Source organism: Cryptotermes secundus, unplaced genomic scaffold (genome assembly GCF_002891405.2).
Source record: "Cryptotermes secundus unplaced genomic scaffold, Csec_1.0 scaffold303, whole genome shotgun sequence".
Classification (NCBI taxonomy): Eukaryota; Metazoa; Arthropoda; class Insecta; order Blattodea; family Kalotermitidae; genus Cryptotermes; species Cryptotermes secundus.
The window spans coordinates 478,550-500,708 of record NW_019726229.1 but is presented as its reverse complement, the minus strand read 5'-3'; the positions used below and the strand labels follow the sequence as shown (position 1 = coordinate 500,708).

The following is a 22,159-nucleotide window of genomic DNA, read 5'->3' as shown; positions in this document are numbered from 1 at the left end:
TACCGCACTTCCTAGTGCTATTGACCTCAAGGTTCCTGGATCCACTGGCCTTTCCCCCCACCCTTAGTCAACACAACACCATATATGGTCTTAATCGCTCCCCACTGGTCCCATTGGTCCGTTCTCCCTAACCAACCACCCCCTGCCTACTTCATATATAAGCAGCAACTTTCACATCCTATCACTACAGCTACAGCTCTCCGCATTCCAAGCCATTCAACTGCTCTGAAGATGGAGGCGCTATGTTCCTCTGAAACGTCGGCCGAAACGAAGAATACACGGTGCCTAAACCCAGAAGACGACTTTCTTCATTGTCATCGCCGTGAAAACCTCAAATCTTACATATGTGTTTTCTTGTTCATGAAAGAACAAAGGCTTTAATTGGACTGAAACAAAATATATATATATATAAAATTTGTAGTTCTGTTGCTGTACAATGGTTGTGAGAAGGAACGTGTTGCTTGGTAATGGCTCAGTAAGCACATTCCAGTGGAAATGAGGTGCACACAACAATACAGTTGCAGTGGAAATAAGGGTGTTTTCTTTTGGGTCCGCCCCAAAGCTATCTAGCAAGGACTCCATGCCAGCTGCAGCAGTTCAGTTAAGAGAAGTGAAGTAGTCTGTTGGTGAGTGAGTGAGTTCGGTTGAGGGTTGGCAGTTGAGCCAAGCTCTGCAAGGGAAGCTGAGAAGAGATGGTGCTGTAGTTGAGTTTACAAGAGTTCAGTCACGGGATATTTGCCGGGTAGTAACGTGAGCATGGGAAGTTGAATAATCTCCACTGTTAAAGCCATTGCTACGGAATGGCTGTTGAAGACAGCAGGCTAGAAAAAGGTTTAGTGGGTGCTGTGGTCTTTTGTGAAGTGTGGAGATTAGCAAAAGCGCTGTACTTGTACTTCCAAGTGGTCAGTAAATCCACTATCCAATCCATGCCCCATCTATAGTCACACCCCAAAATATGTGGCAGTATATATATGATATTTTTATTGAAATTCAAATGCCAATACACTTAGGTTTCCATTTTATTGTAAATTATATGGTTTATTTTATTGATTTGGATATTATTACATGAATTCTAGATTAACTTTTTATATGGTAAATATCATTGGTATTTGTATGTTGTTATTTGTCTGAGTTATTTGGTGTAGTGATAATTATTTAAAGTTTATCAATTAAGACTGAACACAAGTAGGAAAATCATGACATTGATTATGTAAAACACATTGTTATGAACCATATACGACAGTAAGCTATGGATGAGTCATATTTTTAAGTGTGGTACTGTACCATATTCTGTCAAAGCAGTCTGGAAACTGTGACCATTCACTAGAATTAGGGTTAACATAAATTATATTAAGAGGAATTAAGTACAAGCTGTAGGTTATAAGTAAGGAGTAAGCAGATAGTCACATTTTTACATTCAGAAAGTAACATGATCATTCTCACTGTGTGGGGCAGAATGTAGCTGCTGATACATTTCCTGGAATTTTAGCTGTTTTAGCTATAGCAGCATGTCATTAGTAATCAGAGATTTGACAGCTAGAGCAACCTGTAAACTGAAAGTGAGATGGCAAGATCCAAAGCCAAGCTGACTGTACATTAAGCTGCTGTCACAAGTGTCGTGTGAACTTTAAGGGCTAAAATTGTACAGCAAATCTATATCATTGAGAAATGTAAATTTCTGGTGGGCTCCCAGATTTTGAACTGGACCAGTAAGGCACATTTCAGAGAGGAGCTTCATCTTAGGAGTTTGGGCTCAAAGAAGCTGGCTTCTTCAGAGAGCTGATTTGCCAGAGTGCATCACCTAATTTCCGAAGTTTGTGGGCACAAACCTCTGTCACGCCGTCAGTCACAACTTGTTCATTGTTAATTTTTTTGCAAGTTCCACTTAGAAAAGTGAAGTTATGGGAATGCTTGAATAATTCAAGAATAGCCATAGTATTAAGGAGCGATTCTTTAAGCAAGTGAAAGCAACTAAATTGGCATTATAACTCAAAGTGAACAATAAATAATATCTTGAGTGAAATTATGATGGTGTTACTGCAAACTTTGATTCCATATGTTTCTTCCTGTCCTGCCAGAGTGATGCCTGTTATGACCTGAGACTAGAGCTCCCCACCAATGCCTGAGCAGACCAGCTAACCCAGACAACTCACCTGAGAAGACACTATCCCAATCATAAGATATGCACATATGTTTACTGGTGCCCAGCATTCATTGTCCTACCTTCCCAAGTACAAACCCATTCAACAAGGAGCAGAAGGTGGCCAGAGCTCCAGTGAAGAAGTAATCAGGAGGTGGCAGCAGTGCATGGTGAGAATCATAAGATGGAAACTGTTGTTAAAGTGTTGCTAGTATATGGTCTCTCTTAACTCAACATAGACACAAGCATATGGACATAACTTTCAGTGTACAGTATCTGTATGAAAATAATGCCTAGAAAACTTGAGCTTGGCACAGAAATAGTACATCACTTGAACAAAGACTATAAAATAATGGAAACTTGAATATAAGAATATTAGCAATGTCATCATACAAATTCATACTATTACAGCTGTAAGATCACAAGACAACTTCTACCTTCAGAGAATATTAAAGCTATTAAAACATATTCCTCACATGGGATATTATATGTAATATGGTAAGAATGGATAGGAATTAATTTTCTTTTCTGAAGAGTACAGTTTTCTGGGTTATGATGTTATGTAATTCAGACAGCCAAACATTTCAGAGGAATATATTACCTCCATCCTTATGATCAAAGACTAAGCCATGGAAGACACCAACAGGAGCAGGTGGTGGCAAGGTGAGTTCAGCTGAAGATGAGGTTATGTGTTACGAGATATGCTCTCCTAAACTACATGGTGGTACAACCCAGGAGACCATACTCTTTATAGTCACAACTGTGAGAACCTCAAATCCAACTTTATTTTCTGTGTATCGTCACATGTTAATGACTATACATGGAGTTTGGATTGGTAATTGGATTTATCGAACACCTATAACTTTTAACTACAAATAGTTATAACACTATCACTAATCTACACACTTCCCATGTCACTACAGCACACACCAAGGCTTCCCAGTCAGCTGTGTCTTCATGTGCTTCTTGCTTGATAGCAGCTCCCAACAATGTCTCTGCTTACATCATTTCCGGCTCTCTGCCATCTCACAGCTGGTCCTCAACTGTCAATTTCTAGCCCTGTGTGTCCATTGCTGGCTAGCACTAACTCATGACAGCAAACTAACTACAAGTGATCGGTTAAATTGCTTCTGACCCTCATCAACACAGTCATTCTTGGCTTAAGGTCTCATTGAGATCCATGACCAAGATTTTTGTTCTCTTCTGTACATATATGTGTTTATAAGTGGGGTCTCCTCTTCGATGAGGAGAGGGGTTGGTCTTTCTGTGTAGGTGTTATGTTTGTTGCACCATAGTTTCAAAATGAGTACAGCCACACTTATTGAGAAAAGAAGCAAATTAGCCCAATGAGATTTGTCAGTAATTCTAATTTTAACAATTTATATAGTAAGCCAGAGTGCCATGTTCTGTCAAAGGCTTTATTGATATCCAAGAATACAGCAGCTGTCAACATATTGTTGAAATTCACTGTGATGTGATTCACCTGCCTCGTACATTTAGTCATGCTGTGATGATCTTGAAAGCCATTGACTTGTATTAAAAAGTTTCCTTCCTCAATGTGTTTTTGGATTTTCCTTAAAATCAGCTTCTTAAATTGTTTCCCTGTATTGGACAAGAAGCAGATCGGATGTAAGTTTGGGGGAAATGTTTGGTCTTCGCCAGGTTTTGGCAGAGACATGATTTCTGCCTCCTTCCAAGGTGCCAGGAAGTGACCATGTCGAACGCAGTGATTGAGTAAATGTGTTAAATGCACAAGAGGTCTTCTTGGAAGATGCCAGAAACATTCATTTGGAATACCATCAAAACCACATGCTTTTCTTAATTTCAATTATATTTCTTTTGAAACTAACGGGTGTATTCATCTATAGTAGCCAGCAGGGCTTCCACTTTATCCTCCACCTGTCTTCTACCATCACAGTCATGCACTATGGACTTGTTTTCTAAGCAGTCTGAAATTATGTTGGCTTTATTGGTTGAATAAAATTGGAGGCTTAAGGGACCATGAATTGCAGTGGTGCCTTTGGTCCACCCATTTTTGTGAGAGATTTTGCAATAAGCCACATTGCTTGAGATGTGATTTCGCAGTTTGCTAGCTTTGTTTCCCATCTTTCAAATGCTGTTTTCTGATCATTCTCCTGACATTCTGAGTTACGCAGTTTACTATCCTTTTGCATGCTGGATCCCTGGTTTCTTTCCATAATTTTCTGAGCTTTCTTTGTTATTCAATAAATGATCTAGGCCAGGTATTTTGTATGAGTATTTCCTGTGTAAAATTATATATATATAGTATGCCATTTCTATAGAGGCTGCAAAGTTACAAGCTTCTTTATGAGCTACATGAGAAGTATGAATTTGGATATTTGGAGATGTTAGTTCAAAGTCAAAACTTTGAAACAACTCCCAGTCTGTCAGTTTTTCAACCGGATCTGCAGCTTCCAGTGTTCTAACACAACCCAGAATGCTAAACACTGTTGGTAGGTTATGTGAGTCCAGGATATCAGTGGCAATCTTTGACAGTCAGAAATTCTGATGTACCAAAATGTTGAGAACATCACCTTTGCCATCAGGTGTGTACTGCATTAAGCACTGTGGATTTGAAATTTCAGAGCTGTAATTAACAAATAATTCCAAGAGCTTCAAGCCTGAGGGATTTGAAACTTTATAAGTGCAAATAGGGTGCTTTGCATTCAGGTTACCTATCAGGATACACTTATTTCTAGAACCTAATACCTCTGTGGTGTCTGTCTCACTCCATAGTCTTTGCTAAGATTTATAAACAACTACAAGCAACATTTCAGTGTTTTCAATCAGTGTGTAGACTCCTGCTGTTTCTACTGAGTGGTGAGGAAGTACATCTGCTCATCTGAGAGGGATGCCTTTCGTAACAGCAATGGCAGACCCACTTTTCTGCTTGTCTTGGCAGCCAGTCCAGCCAGTTTAGAATATATGACTTAGTATGAAGTTTCAGATATGTCTCTCAAAAGAGTGCCACTTCTATTTCTTAAGTTCTGGAAATGTTTTCTGATATTTGTCTTACTGCTGTTAGCATTAAATGCTATAATTTTCAGAGGTCTATGAACTGTTGTTTGCATCATTCCTCAATAGTCTAAACAGCGCTTTAGTTATGACCCCCCGCAGCGCTTGTGGCTCTGTCGTAATCTGCTGCAGCATATTGAAGGAATAGAACATGTCCCTTGCATTTATTTTGAACCTGTATTGAATGACCTAAGGCTTTACTGGTATCCTGATGCATATTGTTTCATGAAGAATGAGTGCTGCTGTTTTTGTTGTGCAAGTTGCTGCTGATCAGAGCTATGGAGAACAGCAGCAAATGATCAATTGGGTGTTGTATATTTTGAGAAAAATTTTCTCCCTTCTAACCCCAATTTTGTTGCCCACAGGTTCATTCTGCACTGTAATTCCTGTTTTACATGGCTATAGCTTCTGTAACTTGCTGGGTATGGTGATTCCCCTTCCTGTAGGTCACAATTGCAGCAGGTTTTGGACACTCCTGAATTATGTTTCTCTGGGCACACAATGCCCAAACCGCCCCACATCACAGGCAGTTCACCCAGATGTGACTAGAAGTGTGCTGCCACAGTATGGCTCATAACCCTTGCAGCCAAGCACACTTTCATGGTGTTCTGTGCAGTAGGATTGAGGTGGGTGTCTGTCAGCTTGTACATCTGATGAAACAATCTGGGCTTGTTGAGCTCATACAGTTTCAATATGTGTTCCAACTTAAAAATAACAGGAAGTTGTTGCCCAGATGCTTAAACTTCAGGAGGTGGGGAGGATCATATACTGTTGCAACAACCTTTAGTCCAACATTCTGACAGGCATCAAGAACCTCCTTCAAGTATTGCACAGTCACCCCTGCCTTAGTGCTTCTATGAGTAAAGTAGGAAGCCACTAGGTGCTTCTACTTTCCACATAGGCCATAGATCATGAAGACTAGAGCATGATTTGCAATGTTGCATGTCCTGCCCTCTGATTGAAATGTAAATTATCTCTGCCAGACAATTTTTGCAGAGAATTTTGGAAGGCATGAAATACATGAGCACTGATGCTTGTCCTAAATGGAACAGTATTTAGGACAGACTGCAAGGATTGTCTGGATGGAAGGGGGAGTAGTGTGTATGGAGAAGGATATGGGATCTGGGGCTGTGTTTAAGGAGAGATGAGCCTACACTTTGTCATCAAAACTTCACCTCCTACCCTTAGGCCTGCCTATTGTTCTTAAAAATTGCTGCCAGAAATCTAGCAGCCTCTAAACCAGTGGTTCTCAAACTTTGTCAGACTGTGGCCTGGAAAACTTTTTTCTATAAGATGGCCTGATACCAGGCCACAGCCTGTCAGTTGAGAAACACTGCTCTAAACTGAAAGATGATGAAAGATCCTCCATCACTGGATCACTGTCCACATCACAGAGCTTTTTCAACTTCTTTATCTTGTATGTCTTTTTGGGTTTACAAAGTGCACTCTCCTTATTCAGAATACGAGTATATTCTCACAGTTTCCTTTTCTTCAGTGTCAATTCTGAAATCAAACTGATATTAAGTTCTTTTAGCAGAAAATGTCTTGTTCTAGGATTCGAGGAAGCACTTTGATGATTGATATGCTTGAATTCGTCAGAAGCATTTTACAGAGCTTAGGAGAAAAGAGGTTTCTTTCGCTGAGAAGGTGCTGGCTGCTGTTGGTGCTAGTTGGATGTGCTGACATTTCAAGGTAGTGGAAGGACTGTTTGCATCCTTTGCATGGATAGGAACAGACAGATCAGGTGTTACAGAAGAGGGTACCAGTGTCTTGCTGTAGGTTCTGGTGGGAGGTAGGACAGGAAGGTCAACTTCAAGTTCAGGAGCTTCAAGAGTTATGACAGAAGGCAAGGGATTGAAGGAAAAGGTATGTACTGAACCTTGAACATCTGATTATGAGTATTTGTGTTCACACGTTCAATACTAAACGGAATAATAATTCTTTCAATTCTTTATTATTTATGTGCCGGGTCATGAGATACTTGGCCAATTATAATACACAAATATTTTTCTATATAAAAAAAGTCATGGCGGCCATGTTACCCAGAAAAAAACTGAGTTCCACGGTTCCCACAGCGTTAGTTGCGCAGGAGAGGACGTTAGTGAAACCATTTGGGAGACAAACGGTGAATTTACAGCAGATTTTTAAAACTTTAAGTGTTTGCTGTAGTTAATTGCAGAGTGTGAATTAGCGATAGCACTATAGTCACTAGTAGTTACCACTGTAAGCGTTGTGTAAGTCTTAATTTAAACTCCTGTAGTCATACACGTGATAAAATGTTATCTAATGTGACGGAACAAGATCTGTAAGACTGGAAATTTTCAACAGAAAAATAAGTTTTATAAGTTATTTGGAGAACACCATGCTTCCTGACTCAAATTCCATCGCTGGTATATGTGTAAATCTTGGGGAGTTAATTCATGAAGATTTCGCCCCTTCACGTTGCTTGCCTGCCTTAACTCTTCGACCCAGAAAATGAAGAAAATAAAGATAATTAGATAGGTATTGATCCGTGGCAATACTCAAGATTTTCAGCTTTCAAGACATGTAAAGTTCGAAATGTTATTTGTATGGCGTTGGAAACTACGTTAGTCTCCTTATGTAATAAATTCGTATAATGTTATTGATTCACAAGCCATACAGTTTCTTATATTGATTACAAGTGAGCTCCTATTTGTTTAAATAAGATGGTATAGAGATGATATTTTCTGTTCGCAGAATAAATCGTTGTAGGGGATTTTTGACACTGATAGTGAAGTTTGAGGCGGAATTAAGATGGCGGATCCACTAAGTTTGTTGCGACAGTATAATGTCAACAAAAAGGAGATTATAGAACGGGATAATCAAATTATATTTGGTGAATTTTCCTGGCCGAAAAATGTGAAGACAAATTACTTAATGTGGGGGTAAGTACTTAACATTTTTCGAGTTAAAAACAAAGTTTGTAGTTACTTACCATATCGCTTAAGTTGCAGAAGTAGAGTAGAAAGTATGCAATGATAATTGTATCAATTGACAGTTGAGGTCTTGCATAATTAATATTCACTTTGTTTCTGAGTGTTGACCTATATTGACTTTGACAATACAGTCTGTGAGTGTGGAAATAGTAGAAATATGTTTGAAAAGGGTCGATTTTCTCATGAAAAGGTAGGAAATAGTGAATTAATCGATGGATATGAAAAGGTAGGAAATAGTGAATTAATCGATGGATTTTAAATAATTGTACATTTGCTGGGCCAGATGTAGTGGAAGTTAAAATATGAATTTAAAATGAACAAAATTGTTAAAATTAACAATTTTTTTTAATAGTGTCGCATATAAGGAGTAGGAATGACAAATATTTGTTGGTTCTGGAGTTGATGATTGGATTTATTGGCGCTTTTTTACAATTGCAGTTGATTATAATAACTCGCGCATTGAACAACTTGTTAATTGTGTCTGTCTGATGAATCTCTCACTGTTATCTAAATCTTGGACTGGTCTCTAGTCTCTAGAATTCTGAATCGAAGTCAAAGTCACATTGCGACTGAGAGTCAGTCAGTCAGTCCTGGTGTTGAGCCCCATCTGGAGCTTATGACCAGATATTTATTACTGTTTGACAGTTTCGGTCTTGTTATTGTGGAGGGTGCTCTCAGAGGAGAGGACAGGTCTGCCTTTTGTCAGAGTCATTGTCTGCAGTAGTAAGTCATTTGTGATAATGTAAAGGATATTTACATTTTACATGTTAAGCACGTTAATAGATTTATATAAAATATATATACAGGGTCTCTGTGAGTCCAGGCTCAGTACAGCAGATTATGCCCTATTTCTAGTAGCTTCTGCTACAACGGCAGTCTATAGTCACTTGATGAGTTCAAAGTCAAAGTCAAATTGTGACTGATGGTCAGTCAGTCAGTCTTGCTGTCAAGCCCCATCTGGGGCTCATGACCAGACATTTATTACTCTTTGACAGTTACAGTCTTGTTTTTGTGGGGCGTCCTCTCTAACGAGAGGGCGGGTTTGTCTTTTTTGTATGCTGCTGGCCCTTGCCAGTGCAGTCTTTCTTGGGTCTGGGACTCGTGACCATATTTTACTGTCTCAGATTTGAGACTTCCCTGTGACACCTCCTATGACTCGCAGGGTCACACTGGAGGTATTCGACTCCGCCTCCACATGGGTTTTGACGAATTCTCTACTCCCACTGGCTTGTATAAGCCTCCAAGTATACTGTTCTGTTCTTTGAGAATTGGTTATGTCAGAAACCATGTACACTTGGTCATCGACTTATGCCTGGCCGCACTTATGACCACAAAAAGGTGATAAATAAATAAATTAATAATAAATCAGGATGTGCTACTGAGGCACATCGATGTTGGGAGGCCTGAGGACACCCCCAGGCAGCTGCGCGTATGATAACTATGGGAGCATCTAGCAACACGGGCCTCTCACACATGCAGGCATGCTCTCTCTCTCGCATACACTCAATTGCTTTGAAGTATCTGTTACCGGTGGTGTATTAATTAAAATTCTACTGAACTACTACCCATAAAATGTCTAGTAAAAGGAAAATGCCTTCATTCACGGATATGCCAGCTAAGAAGTCAAGGAAAACTATTGATTTAATGTGTAAAATGAAAATTATCCAGCAGTATGGAGGCAGAAAGAAAGTGAATATGAAAGCCGTGACTTGAAGTTATCACATTCCACAGTATCGACAACACTTAAGGACAAAGAAAGAATTCGGGAAGCTGTGTTAGGTTCTGCACCTATGAAGTCTACAGTTTTAACCAAACAACAACAGGGACCCATCCATGAAATGGAGAAATTGTTGTTTATGTGGATGGAAGATTTAATACAAAAAAAACACTCTTCCTTTACAGGTCTGGTAAAGATGGAGCCCCGAAGGAGTACTACACATTAGAATGTTTGTTATTCTTATTGAAGAATGTCACACTCACACATCCTGTATGTGTGCGCCAAGCTGCTGTAAGTATATGTCTTAATGAAGTTGACATGTAAGTAAGGAAACTAGAAATTTGTTTACACTAACCACTAAATTGTCTATGGGTGATTGCAGGCAGAAAACATTCCTGTTGTACGGCGACCAGACAGGAAAGATTTGCTGGCCTACCTGAATGGTGAAACTGCTGCTTCAGCCAGCATTGACAAGTCAGCACCTCTTGAGATTCCCACACAGGTGAAGAGGGCAGCAGAAGATACTCTGGAATCAGTTGCCAAGAAGCCTCGCTTTGAAGAAACGCAGGTGCAGAAGGTGAAAGAACAGCTTGCAGCTAGGCTTGATGCACCCAAGGAAGCCTCTGTAACAGTTGACAACATCAAGTGAGTGAAGCAGGAAATTGATTACAAAATTGTTAATATAATAATGTCCCAAATTGGTGTATGAGAAGCTGTTCATCTGTAAAGTATTAAACAAAATCAAGTGTGTATTTGTTAAGAGTTGTGGGGTCCTATTTGATAAATGGATTTCAACCTGTTGACATTACCATATATGCATATAAAATTTATAGTCAGAAATGAACTGTGTTTGCCCCATAAAAAATTTTGTACATTACTTTTTTTTGGGGCATGCAGTAGCATAGTTGGTTGAGGCACTATGCTACAAGCCGGAAGGTCACAGGATCGAATCCTGATGAGGTGGATTTTTTCAATTTACCCAATCCTTTGAGCCGCATTGTGGTCCTGAAGTCGGCTAAGCCTCTATCAGAAATAAGTACCAGGAACATTCTTGGGGGTAACGGACAGCCGGCACGTAAGGCTGACAACCTTACTGCCATATATGAGGTGTTGTCTAGAGAAAATGTGGGAATCTCAATGTCTCACAACACTGGGCCTATGGGCCTGTTATGGGCTTTAATTACTTTTACTTTTACATGAATTTATTTTATATATGTAACTTTACAGGCATAAAAGCTTATCTGGTTCATACAAGCAGACTTTTTACTCTGAATCTATCTTCACTTTTTAGGTCTTTGTCAGAAGCAATGTCCGTAGAAAAAATTGCTGCCATCAAAGCTAAACGTCTGGCAAAGAAGAGGACAACTATAAAAGGAAACGATGATATAGGTTTAGGCTCAGATCTCCGTGTCATGTTAGATTTTGATGTTGATGTAACAAAAGATATAATCTCCAGAGAACGGCAGTGGAGGACACGTACAACTATCCTTCAGAGCACTGGGAAGGTAACTGATAAGTCTTTATTATATTGCAACATGTAGTACTAAGAACAAAATTATAATTTTTGTTATAATTGCAAAATTGCCCAGTATCTCTTAATGAGCATATTATCTGCAGTTTTCATTTGTGAAATTATTACTTTATTCTTTTTCATTACAAGAGTCCTGAGTGAATTGTAAAATATTCTAAAAGAGATGTTCAGCCTATTTCAAGACCACTGTTATAATTATTATACATCAAATTTGCATGTACATTCAAAATTCACACACATTTTAAAAAGTTTGTGCCTGATTTCATATACAGTTAATGTTGAATATAGTGTCTGTACTATTTGACCAAAATGTTGAACTTCAATGGAATTGTGTGACATTACAATACAAAAGATTGTACACATGCTACTTTATATTAAACTGATGTATTAAGTGAACATTTTTTTATTCTCTAGATTTTTGCAAAGAACATATTTGCCATCCTGCAGTCAATTAAAGCTCGAGAAGAAGGGCGGCACAGGCCTCCACAGCCTACACCTATTGTCACCCCACGAGCAACTCCCATCAGATCCATACCCCAGCCTGCTATGTACAACAGATACGATCAGGAGAGGTTCATCCGACAGAAGGAAGGTCAGGCATATTGAAAATATTATATACTGTTATGTTTTTATAGGTATGCTTGCAGAGGGGTTGATGAATAGGCAACATATTGAATCTCTGAGTACAGTTACAGGCTGTTTTTTCATTGGCACTTCCATGGATAGCTTGTCAAGAAATACTCATATATATATTTTTCCAGGGTCGAATATCACATGTTTTACATCCATTTGTGACCTATTTATTTACTCTCCCTCGTATGATGCCCCAGAGTTTGCTGGTTTCATGTTGGCCATACATCTAGCCACCAAGTGTGGATCATATCGTGAAGTCTCTTCTGTTTGTATTTTCGTGACGTCCAGTCTGCTGCTAGGCTGGAACTCTCCTCTTGCTCATACCTGCATGAGGTTGACTCAATGAATACTGTGTAACTGCAGGCACACAACTCAATTCTGTGCTGTTGCTGCAGTGAATGTTTTAGTGGACTGCTGCTTTTGCTTTACTGTCCTGCATCCCCTTTCTCAGTGACACCACACAGCTGTGTACTGCTCTGATTGCTGAATATAGCATTCATGACACTGCTCCATATCCGACTCCTGTGTTCCAACGGACTTTCAGCACACAACTCTCCAAGTGTAACTCTCTTAGTTTGTGCAGGGGCCACTGTGAGGAACTAGTGATGGGTGAAGAGGCTAATGTTGGGATTAGCTCTGAGCAGGAGCTCAAACATGGGTATAGAAATATTTCAAACTTAGGGCTGAAAACTTCTGTTGGATTGTTCCAGTTTGTTTCTATCATGCTTTAGCTAGACATATGAAACTTTTCTTTGGTTGCCTTCTGATGGAGAAATTTGTACCCTGCATGACATAGCATGGCATGTCTTTAGCTGTCTGTACACTTTTGAACATTGCTTAATGTGTGTTGGAATGATTTATCTTGAAGTTGATGTATCCCATGGAGCCCTTGTGATTCTGCACTGGGGATGACACTTTGTTATGGTGAGAACTTTCCATCCCAAGATTTACCAACTTAACAGCTGTTGTGTGCACTAGAGAGTAGCTGTTCTAGCAGAGTGGCGTTGTAGTGTTAGTTCTATAGTGGTTGTCCAGTTATACACATATTGGTGGTGTTAGTTGTCTTTAAAGAATAAGTAAGTAGAAAAATGCGTCCCATAATTACATTTATTAATTTCCTACAATAACATAAAAAATATAAGTAACATAAATAATTGTTGTTTTATAGAAACTGAGGGATTCAAGATAGACACACTTGGTACTTACCATGGAATGACCTTGAAGTCCGTGACCGAAGGCACACAGCCAAAGAAAGTACAGGCTCCATCTCAACCAATTATTCCACAACCCAGACCTGTGGCTGAGGTACATACAAATGTTATGTATATCTATATTTCTTTCTTCCTCGTACACAGTGTGGTGGTGTTAACCCATTCACAGATAACAGATGCCAATGGAAAATACATTTCTAGTTTTTATCTGCATGTGGGAAAGTGGCCATTAAATTTAAGTACTATTTTAAGTAAGTAAAAATACATATTTTTAATTTTTACTTTCAGGCGCGAATTGCAGTTCAACCCAACAAGCGGATCTCTCGAACCCCAATAATAATCATACCAGCCGCAACAACATCTCTTATTACAATGTACAATGCTAAAGATGTTCTGCAGGATCTGAGGTGAGGTTTCAGTTCACATTTTTGGTCCAATCAAACTGTAAAGGAGAAGGAAGTCTGATAAACTACTGTATTTTCAGTGATTAATAATAGGATGATTAGAGCATTTCTAGGTACATGTAGAGCCATATGTAGCAATGACTTTAGCAGCTTAGGTAGTCATTATTCTTGTTATGTTTAAATCCATGTAAGTTTGTTTTGGTTAAAATCAGTATTTTAATTTGAATTCATGTTAGGTCCCATAGCTTCTTCTAATGACAAACTTTTTTATCTATTCACTTAATACGTGTAACTGTTTGGATGATATGGCTTGCCAGTGTGTGTCGAATGACAAGGTGTGAATTTGGCAGTGGTTTTTCCACGACGTATGTGTGTCCTGATAACTTGAACTATCTGTGTGAGGCCTGATTATATATTTTATTGGACCAAGGACAAATGATGTGTAGTCATCATGAATTTGTAATATGTGACATGTTTTATATCCAGCCCTATGGGGAGATGATTGGATCCATGAAGTGAAAAATAAATGTAACATAATGAAAAGCCTGCCTAGATAGAATTTTAGACAGCCGGGAAGATTGAGATTTGAATATCCTTGTATAGGACCTGAACCACCATGCAGCATCTCAGTAGGAGTTGCCACGAAGGCTGTCAGGGATTAGAGAGAGACCACAAAAACTACTGGGAGTTCTTAAGAGGATTCAAACATTCATAGGGTTTCTTACAAGGACCCTGTGCCAGAAGAACTAGGGAGCTGTTGGAACTAGACAGAAACACAGCAGATCGGTGATGGTGCAAGGACTGGTCAGGACCCACTATTTATTCATCCATCCATTCATAGAATTTCAGATGTTTGGCTTTATTTAAATCCATCCATTATGAAAAAGCCAGCATAGTTTGCAAATTGCCAGGATAGTGTAGTCAGTATAGCAACTGGCTACGGGCCGTATGACAAGGGTCAGAGTTTGAGTCCCGGTAGGGTCAAGAATTTTCACTTCTCCATGTCGTCCAGACAGGCTCTGGGGTCCACCCATCCTCTTATCCAATGGTTACTGTGGGCTCTTTCCCCTGGGTAAAGCAGCAGGGCTATGAAGCTGACCACTCACTTCCAACTAGTGCCGAGGTCAAGAAAATATTGATCTATACATCCAGTCCCCCATACATCTTCAATTTAAGCACAAGGATAAGAAAAGAAGACTGATACTAAGTTATATTCCACTGCCTAAAATTTGTCATGCACAATCACAGAGCTCTGTAATTTTCAAAACTGTACAATACAAAATTTGTAAGTATAGTTACAATCTGTAGCCTTGTCAAGCCATATGTGCCCAGCTGTAGTTGTTCTGTAGTTGTTGCTCTCAAACAGAAGATTAAATATAGATTTCACAAGAGTTCCACTGTTGTGTTATATTTGATAATACTTAAAGGCATTGCTTTATTAGAAGGAATTAAAATGTGGATGAATAATAGTAGTAGTAATGTACAAGGGTTGGAACTTTAATAGTGGCAACTATTTCTTTACAACTGATACAAAATAGATGCATGTTTCGAAGTTTTACTGCCCTTCAGTGTAGTCACCAGCATTCTGTACAACCCATTGCCAGCGATGTGGAAGTCGTAGGATACCTTTAGCACCTGTTGTGTTGATTGTTCGAATAGAGCGGTCTACTGCCTGAAGAATCTCTGGAACAGTTGTGAAGCAAATGCCACGAAGTGGTTCCTTCATCTTAGGAATCAAGTCGAAGTCATAAGGGCTTAAGTCCAGGGAGTATGGTGGATGATACAGCACTTCCCAGCCGCATCAATCAAACAAATTGGCTGCATGTGGACAAGCATTGGCCTGCAAAATGATGTGTGGGTTCTGCAGAAAGTGTTGCCACTTCTTTCTCAAAGCTGGCCGCAGCTTGTGTTCCAAAAATGAACAGTAATACTGCGTGTTGGTGGTCTGCTGTCGGGGAATGGTATGCATTAGGATAACACCACCACAGTTGTACACGGGAATCACCATAACTTTCACATTACTGGGGTGCTGATAGACTTTTGATTTTTGTGATGACCTGTAATGATACCATTCATTCGATTGGCGTTTCATTTGTGGCTCATACGATTTGGCCCATGTCTCATCCAGCATAAGATAGCCTCTCCTTCGCACTCATAGTGCTTCAAGTGGTTACGAGCAGCGTCATACCGTAGCCATTTCTGCATTTCTGTCAAATCATGTGGAACCCATCGTGATGCAGTTTTTCTCATGCCCAGGCGTTCCTTCAGAATGTGAAGCACGGTTGTATGCACTAATCCTGTCTCTCGGGCCAGCTCACGAACCCTATGGCGTCGCTCACTCTCCAGTAACTTCTTCACTGACACTAGGACGACCTGGCCGACGCCTGTCTGCCACATTTTGGCATCCCTTGTTGAAGGCTTTTACCCACCTTGCCACTTTTCTGTAAGGCAATGCAGATTCCCCGCAAGCCTCTTGAAGACCTTGACACTGTCGTGCTGTATGGCCTCTGGCACATTAAATCTTTATCCAACTCCATTGTGCCTGTTTCGAAAACATCGTGACAACACTACATTAGACCGCCAGCTAACACGGGGCTCTGTTCTTCTCGTCACTGCGCATGCGTGTGATGTGGGAAGGGAGAGTCCATTTGCTCTGAGGTAAGGTAGGTATGTAACTAACGTGTCGTATAAGCGACATTATTTGGTTCAGTTGCATGGCGCCTCGACAGCAGTGTTGCCACTATTAAAGTTCCAACCCTTGTATGAAGATGCGCTTGTAAAGGATACACTGGCATTGAAGAATGCTGTCTTCTTGGATGTGATGCCTTGTAGTCTGGTAGATGTTAGCCAACATTTTGAAGGAACCTCTTACCACTTTCTTTTCTGAAGTTGGTAGCAACACATTTCTCTGAAAGGCAGTAACCAGCTATCAGGCTTCATCACATTCCAGAAGACTCTAGTAATCTTTATAGTCACTACCATGGGAACCACAACCCTTTTATTGACATTCTTTACACTCAAAAGTTGGTCATCTTTTATTTTAAAAAACAGTGCATGAGATAGTAATTTGTACATAAAATTTGTGTATCACTGTGCTCTTGAAACTTTTTTGATTTTGTGAAATGAGATAAGCATAAAAGCATTCATTGTCCTTGAAATAAGCCACTGGTTGAATTGGCTTATATAGCCCAACTTCATATTTCATTGACTTTGTAATGATCTCATGTAATTCAGTTAATGTACTCTGATGTAACATTGACTGTACATATGCGCAAGTCCGTTTGTGTTGTTCATAAAAGAATATAGTGGCTAGAGGGGAGATGCTCTCCTCTGCTAAACCTCTTACACAGTGTTAAGTTTTGGAGTGAAAGAGGGGTTCATGATATTCAGAGTACATCATTTTGATAAATATGTTGTTTTGAAGTTTGTTATTCTAAAATTATTTGTGTAGTTAAACCAGAAAATACTTGTATGGAGAACTGCTAAAAATATTCTGTAACGTTTATTGGCCATGATGATGAACGAGGTTTTCCTCCGCACGGTAGTTGCTGTGATTTCGTTGTAGCCATTTCCAGCTGATTCACAAAAATTGTAATACTAAGATAATTAGGAAACTGATTTGAAACACACATTTTATTCAGGAAAAAATACATTCAACACCATGTAATGAATACAAAGTATCAAACAGGATGATGTTTGATGGTCCTTAATGGCACACAGTTTTGTCACTTACAACTGCCATTTTTATAATTTTGTTTTAAAGCTAAAACACAAAATTTATCTTTCAGATTGAGGTCAGAAGTTTATTCTCATCTGTGTGCAGACTTTTGCGTTCATTCATGCATGGCCTAAATCAGCTGAATAATATAAAACAATGTATGCTTTTATATATATATTTAGGGGGGGGGGGCATGCAGTAACATGGTTGAGGCATTATGCTACAAGCTAGGAGGTCACAGGTTCGATTCCCGATGAAGTCACTGGATTTTTCAGTTGACATAATCCTTCCAGCCACACCGTGGCCCTGGGGTTGACTCAACATATAACATAAATTAGTGCCAGAAATCTTCCTGGGCATAAAGGGTGGCTGGCACATAAGGCTGGCAATCTCACCACCATCTGTGAGTTGACTGACTGAAAAATGTGGAAGCCTGTATGTCTCACAACCCTATGGACCTCCATGGCCCATTGTAGGAATAACTTTACTCTTTACCTATTATATACGTATTTAATATTATGCAGATTTGTGAGTACTGAAGAGAAGAAACTTCAAGGTGCAAAGAGAGAGAATGAAATCCTACTTCAGCGTCGGAAAGAAGGTGCATTCACTGTGCCGTATCGGGTAATAGACAACCCCCAGAAGCTGACAAATGCAGACTGGGATCGTGTGGTTGCTGTGTTTGTGATGGGTCCAGCATGGCAGTTCAAGGGTTGGCCATGGGATGGCAATCCTGTTGAGATATTTTCAAAGAGTAAGTGCTCCTTTTATAACAGTATTAAGTGAAGAGTACTTAGCATGAAATTGTTTATTATATAGTTATGTCCATCTTCCTTTTACTGTCTGTTATATTCCTCTCAGAATGCTGTTCTCAAAAATCCATAATCTGTGTTATTCTCATAGAATCTGAGATAAATTTTGCATCCATGCATAACAAAACATAAAGTTACAATTTGTCTGTTATAGTCAACTCACCACTGATGATTCACAAGTTTCAGTGTAGCAAATCCACACACAGACTTACAAACTTGAAAGGTCTGCTAACTTGGACGTAATTGTAATAAAATATAGTGCATTCAGTCAAGGAGGAAACTGCAACACCACTGACCAGGCCCAACATTTCTCACAGATTGCTGCTGTAACTGCTGATAGCTGAATGAGTCATTAGCACTGATAAATGACTCATTCCATTTTAGCAGTTACAGCAGCAATCTGTGAGGAATCTTGGGCCCAGTGAGCGGTGCTGTGAAGTTTGCTCCTTGATTGAACATCCTGTATTTTGCCCATCTGCAAGTGGAATGTAGAGCATTTTCAATGATGCAAAGCATCATCTGTTGACTTCCAAACAGTCAGGTGGTGGTGGTGGGCTGTGAGAAGCTTATTACATTTTATCAGGAGGCTCCAATAGTAGGATATCTCAATGAGATGACAGTGTCAAATGCATAGATGATAACTTCTTCATCATAAGGTTTCACATCTCTTAGCTTATTTCTCCTCACAAACTCCGAGTTATTAAGGTATTTGTCATCAGGTTTATGCTCCTTAATCATTAGTCATAGTGTAGTCTAAAGACAGACCACCTCTGCGGGCTCGTGGTCAGAGTTCCTGGCTACGGATCCAGAGGTCCAGGTTTGATTCCCAGCACTACCAGAATTCCTGAGAAGTAGTTGGTCTGGAACGGGGTCCACTCAGCCTCATGAGGATAATTGAGGATCTGCTTGAATTGAAAATAGCGGCTTCGGTCTAGAAAACCGAGATTAATGGCTGTGGGAATCCGTTGCGTTGATCATGCGACACCCACTGTCCGCTAAAGTTGGCACTGATTTTGCCAACAAGCAGTGGTCACTTGGTCGGTATAGTTCGCTTGCTGACTAAAGGCACAGAGTTTGTTTTATTTTGCTTGTAATCTAAAGACAGAACACCAGTCTTAATCGTATCTTAGTGTCTTAATTCTGTAAACTGAAAAATGAGAATTTTTTTGATTTATGTGCAGATTATTCTAAAGTACTTCATGAATCATTTGTGGTGAAGTTGTAGAATCCTTTATTGTGTGTGTTTCTATTTTCTTAAGCTCAATATCAGTGATGCAGCAAGTGTCACCTACAAAAATTAATGAGATTTTTGTGTGCTTTGGTCACTTTCAGTCTGTGCATTTCATGTTAAATATGATGAGATGAAGTTGGATGCTAATGTGGGTCGTTGGGCTGTACATGTTATCGAGCTTTCCCGTACAAAACGTCATTTGGATCGTGCAGCATTGATGATCTTCTGGGAGAAACTAGATAAGTAAGTGGGAAATTTTGTAGTGCATTTGAATTTGTATAGTAATTTTTAATAATGTAAAGAGTTGTTTGCATGAAACTGACTATAATCATAATGACAAATGTTAAAGAATCACAAAGACTTCTGCTATTTTAGAATGAACTCTTCAGTAGCTGTATGTATGTAGATTTGTATGAGTAGAGTATGTTTGAAGTTTGTTCCACAATTACTTTCTCTTTGATCCATCCAAAATTGCAAGTAATAACTCTCCTCACATCTTGCATTGAGCACTGTATAACTTCTGCAGACAGTTTGGCATTGCTGAATGATATGCAAAAGAAGACAGACTTATGTAGTCACTTCAGATTTTATTTGTAACAGATTGGAACTCAGTATTTTAGATCACCTGTTCTCAAATGTTAGGAAACTTTTTTTTTGGTGGTTCTGTCAGTATTCATATGTTCCATTCCATTGAAGTAGGGACAGTGGTCACATTGATTTATGTCAGAAAGATTATGATAGAGGAATTAAGCAATCATGGAAGAGTTTTCTTTCATTCGTGTGATGATACTAAGGAAATTATATATTTAGGTTAGTGAGTCTGGGATTTGATTCAAGTATTTTCTCACACGTTTAGTACAAATACATCTCAGATGAAACTATTATCCTTCTCTTAAGAGTGTGATGGAAGTTACCTGATTTGCTTTTTCCATTTTTTTCAGGCACATGATCAAGAACAAACCTCACTTAAGGTTCTAAATTGATATTTCATACTACAGCCAAGGATTCTTGAAGATATAATAGTGTCGTGTGTAAGGGGTTAGCTTGACTAATAATTGTGGGTTCGAGATTTGATGATTGGATTTGTTGGATGTCTCTATTATAATCACAATTGATTATAACTGCTCACACTTGGAACTCCTTCCTAATGACATCAGCTTGCTTAGTCATTGCTTGGTAACTAATCTTATCTGGTTAACACTTAAACTATTGTATGTTCAAATATTGATGAATGGACAGCCTTTTATAAATTCTGGAGAACCTAATAGAGATCACTGCCTCCAAAGGTTCCATAAATGCTATTTATATGTGTGTTGTACCCAGATACGCCTATAGTACCATAGTAAACAAATCTGTTGTCCAGCAATGAACATCTGTTATTGTTGACAGTGTAATGCTCGGGAACATGTTTACATAACGGTTTCCTAGCAGTGTGTCACAATACTAACAGAACTGTAAGTATTTTGTAGTAAAATATATTGCTTCTCAGCCTGTCATATGGGTAATATTATACTGCAGGACATATGGTCAGTTTCAGCTATGGGAATATAATCCCAGTTTTGCTACACAGTTATGTAACCTTGCAAAATTGCAAGAACTATTGGAAAAAGTCTTTCACATTTATAAGAGGCCTTAATGTAGCATATAAGGAGCTCCTCCATACCATTGCTATGTGTTTCATTTGTGTAAATAGAAAGTAAGAAGCTCTTTAGTGATGTGTGGACCAGTGTCCCGTAACTGCCTCCCTTCTAGCAGACATGAAACTGAAGTGGACAGTATCCAAAGACAGTTTCTAGATACTATATTTAAGTAAATGTAAGGCAGTATCTCCTTAAAATTTGCTTGAATAAATAAATTGGAAATCACACTGCTGTTGAAAATACATTAAGTGAAAGTTATATTAGGACAAGAGAAAGGGTTAATGTCACAAAGCAATGGTAGTTGGACTGTTTTTGTGTCCATGAAACAAAATCTCCTCAAAGAATAGTTTTTTAGCTTCATGAGAAGTGAAAGTTTGGTGTGTGATATCAAATGAGATGTACCAGTTAAGAACCAGAGCAGTGGAGAAAGTATGGATTTTAAAGATTTGAGGGCAAATCAAGAATGGATGTAGAGGTTTTTTTTTTTGAAAGGGTGCAGATGGATTGAAGGCATTAGTAACAGAATATGTAACAATTTTCCATAAGTAACAGAAAATGTAACAATTCGTAATTGTTGGTAGCTTCACTCCTAAGTTACTGAAGTTTTTGTTGTTGACCTCGTTACCATGGAAATTTGCACAGCAAACTACATAGAAGAATCTGGACATATTTCAGGCGAAATACATTAATAAATGTGGGTTATATGGCTAATTCAATTCCATGGATTAGTGGATGATGCAGTACTATAGGCAAGCTGGCAGTGTATGATGTCAAGCACTGAAAAGCGAATGAAGACATAAGGAACACTTGTGCAACCCCTTATGTAACCACTGATAATTCAAGACCTATGGTGTATCTTATATTAAATGTTATATATTAATTAATAAAGACCAGTCTATCCAGAAATGATGTTTATTTTATTCCCAAAATAAAATTGTACATTGTTTAAACAATTACTCAAAACCTGTAATAATTTTCCTAATTTTACAGACTTTCAACCACATGCCACGGCTAAACCGTAAAAGTTCGATCAGGACATATTGAAAGTGAAATATGTCAATAAATGTGAGGTTCTCAAAGATGCAATCTGTTTTGGTCCATCGCTTACAGTTTAGGAGTTAGGACCATT

The 22,159-nt window shown here is 38.9% G+C and overlaps 1 protein-coding gene across 3 annotated transcripts; it reads left to right on the top strand.

Moving 5' to 3' along the window:
- The first annotated feature begins 6,897 nt into the window (after window positions 1-6,897).
- Window positions 6,898-21,936, top strand: LOC111864037 (parafibromin). Of its 3 annotated transcripts, none has more exons than XM_023850988.2 (11): window positions 6,898-7,042; window positions 7,895-8,082; window positions 10,036-10,141; window positions 10,233-10,495; window positions 11,142-11,355; window positions 11,796-11,973; window positions 13,183-13,319; window positions 13,514-13,632; window positions 17,872-18,101; window positions 19,492-19,633; window positions 20,332-21,936. In XM_023850988.2, exons 2-11 carry the CDS (start codon window positions 7,952-7,954, stop codon window positions 20,366-20,368), a joined length of 1,557 nt encoding a protein of 518 aa, XP_023706756.1. In that variant the 5' UTR covers window positions 6,898-7,042; window positions 7,895-7,951; the 3' UTR covers window positions 20,369-21,936. The 3 variants fall into 3 exon arrangements, with proteins under 3 accessions (XP_023706756.1, XP_023706755.1, XP_023706754.1); XM_023850987.2 differs by lacking the exon at window positions 6,898-7,042 and adding an exon at window positions 7,209-7,301; XM_023850986.2 differs by lacking the exon at window positions 6,898-7,042 and adding an exon at window positions 7,215-7,410.
- The last annotated feature ends 223 nt before the right edge of the window (window positions 21,937-22,159 follow it).

Coding starts and splice junctions, on each gene's coding strand:
- LOC111864037 (XM_023850988.2), top strand. CDS start 7,952: ATGGCGGATCCACTAAGTTTGTTGCGACAGTATAATGTCAACAAAAAG. Junction 11,974..13,182: donor GTTCATCCGACAGAAGGAAG/GTCAGGCATATT, acceptor GTTGTTTTATAG/AAACTGAGGGATTCAAGATA. Junction 13,320..13,513: donor AACCCAGACCTGTGGCTGAG/GTACATACAAAT, acceptor TTTTACTTTCAG/GCGCGAATTGCAGTTCAACC.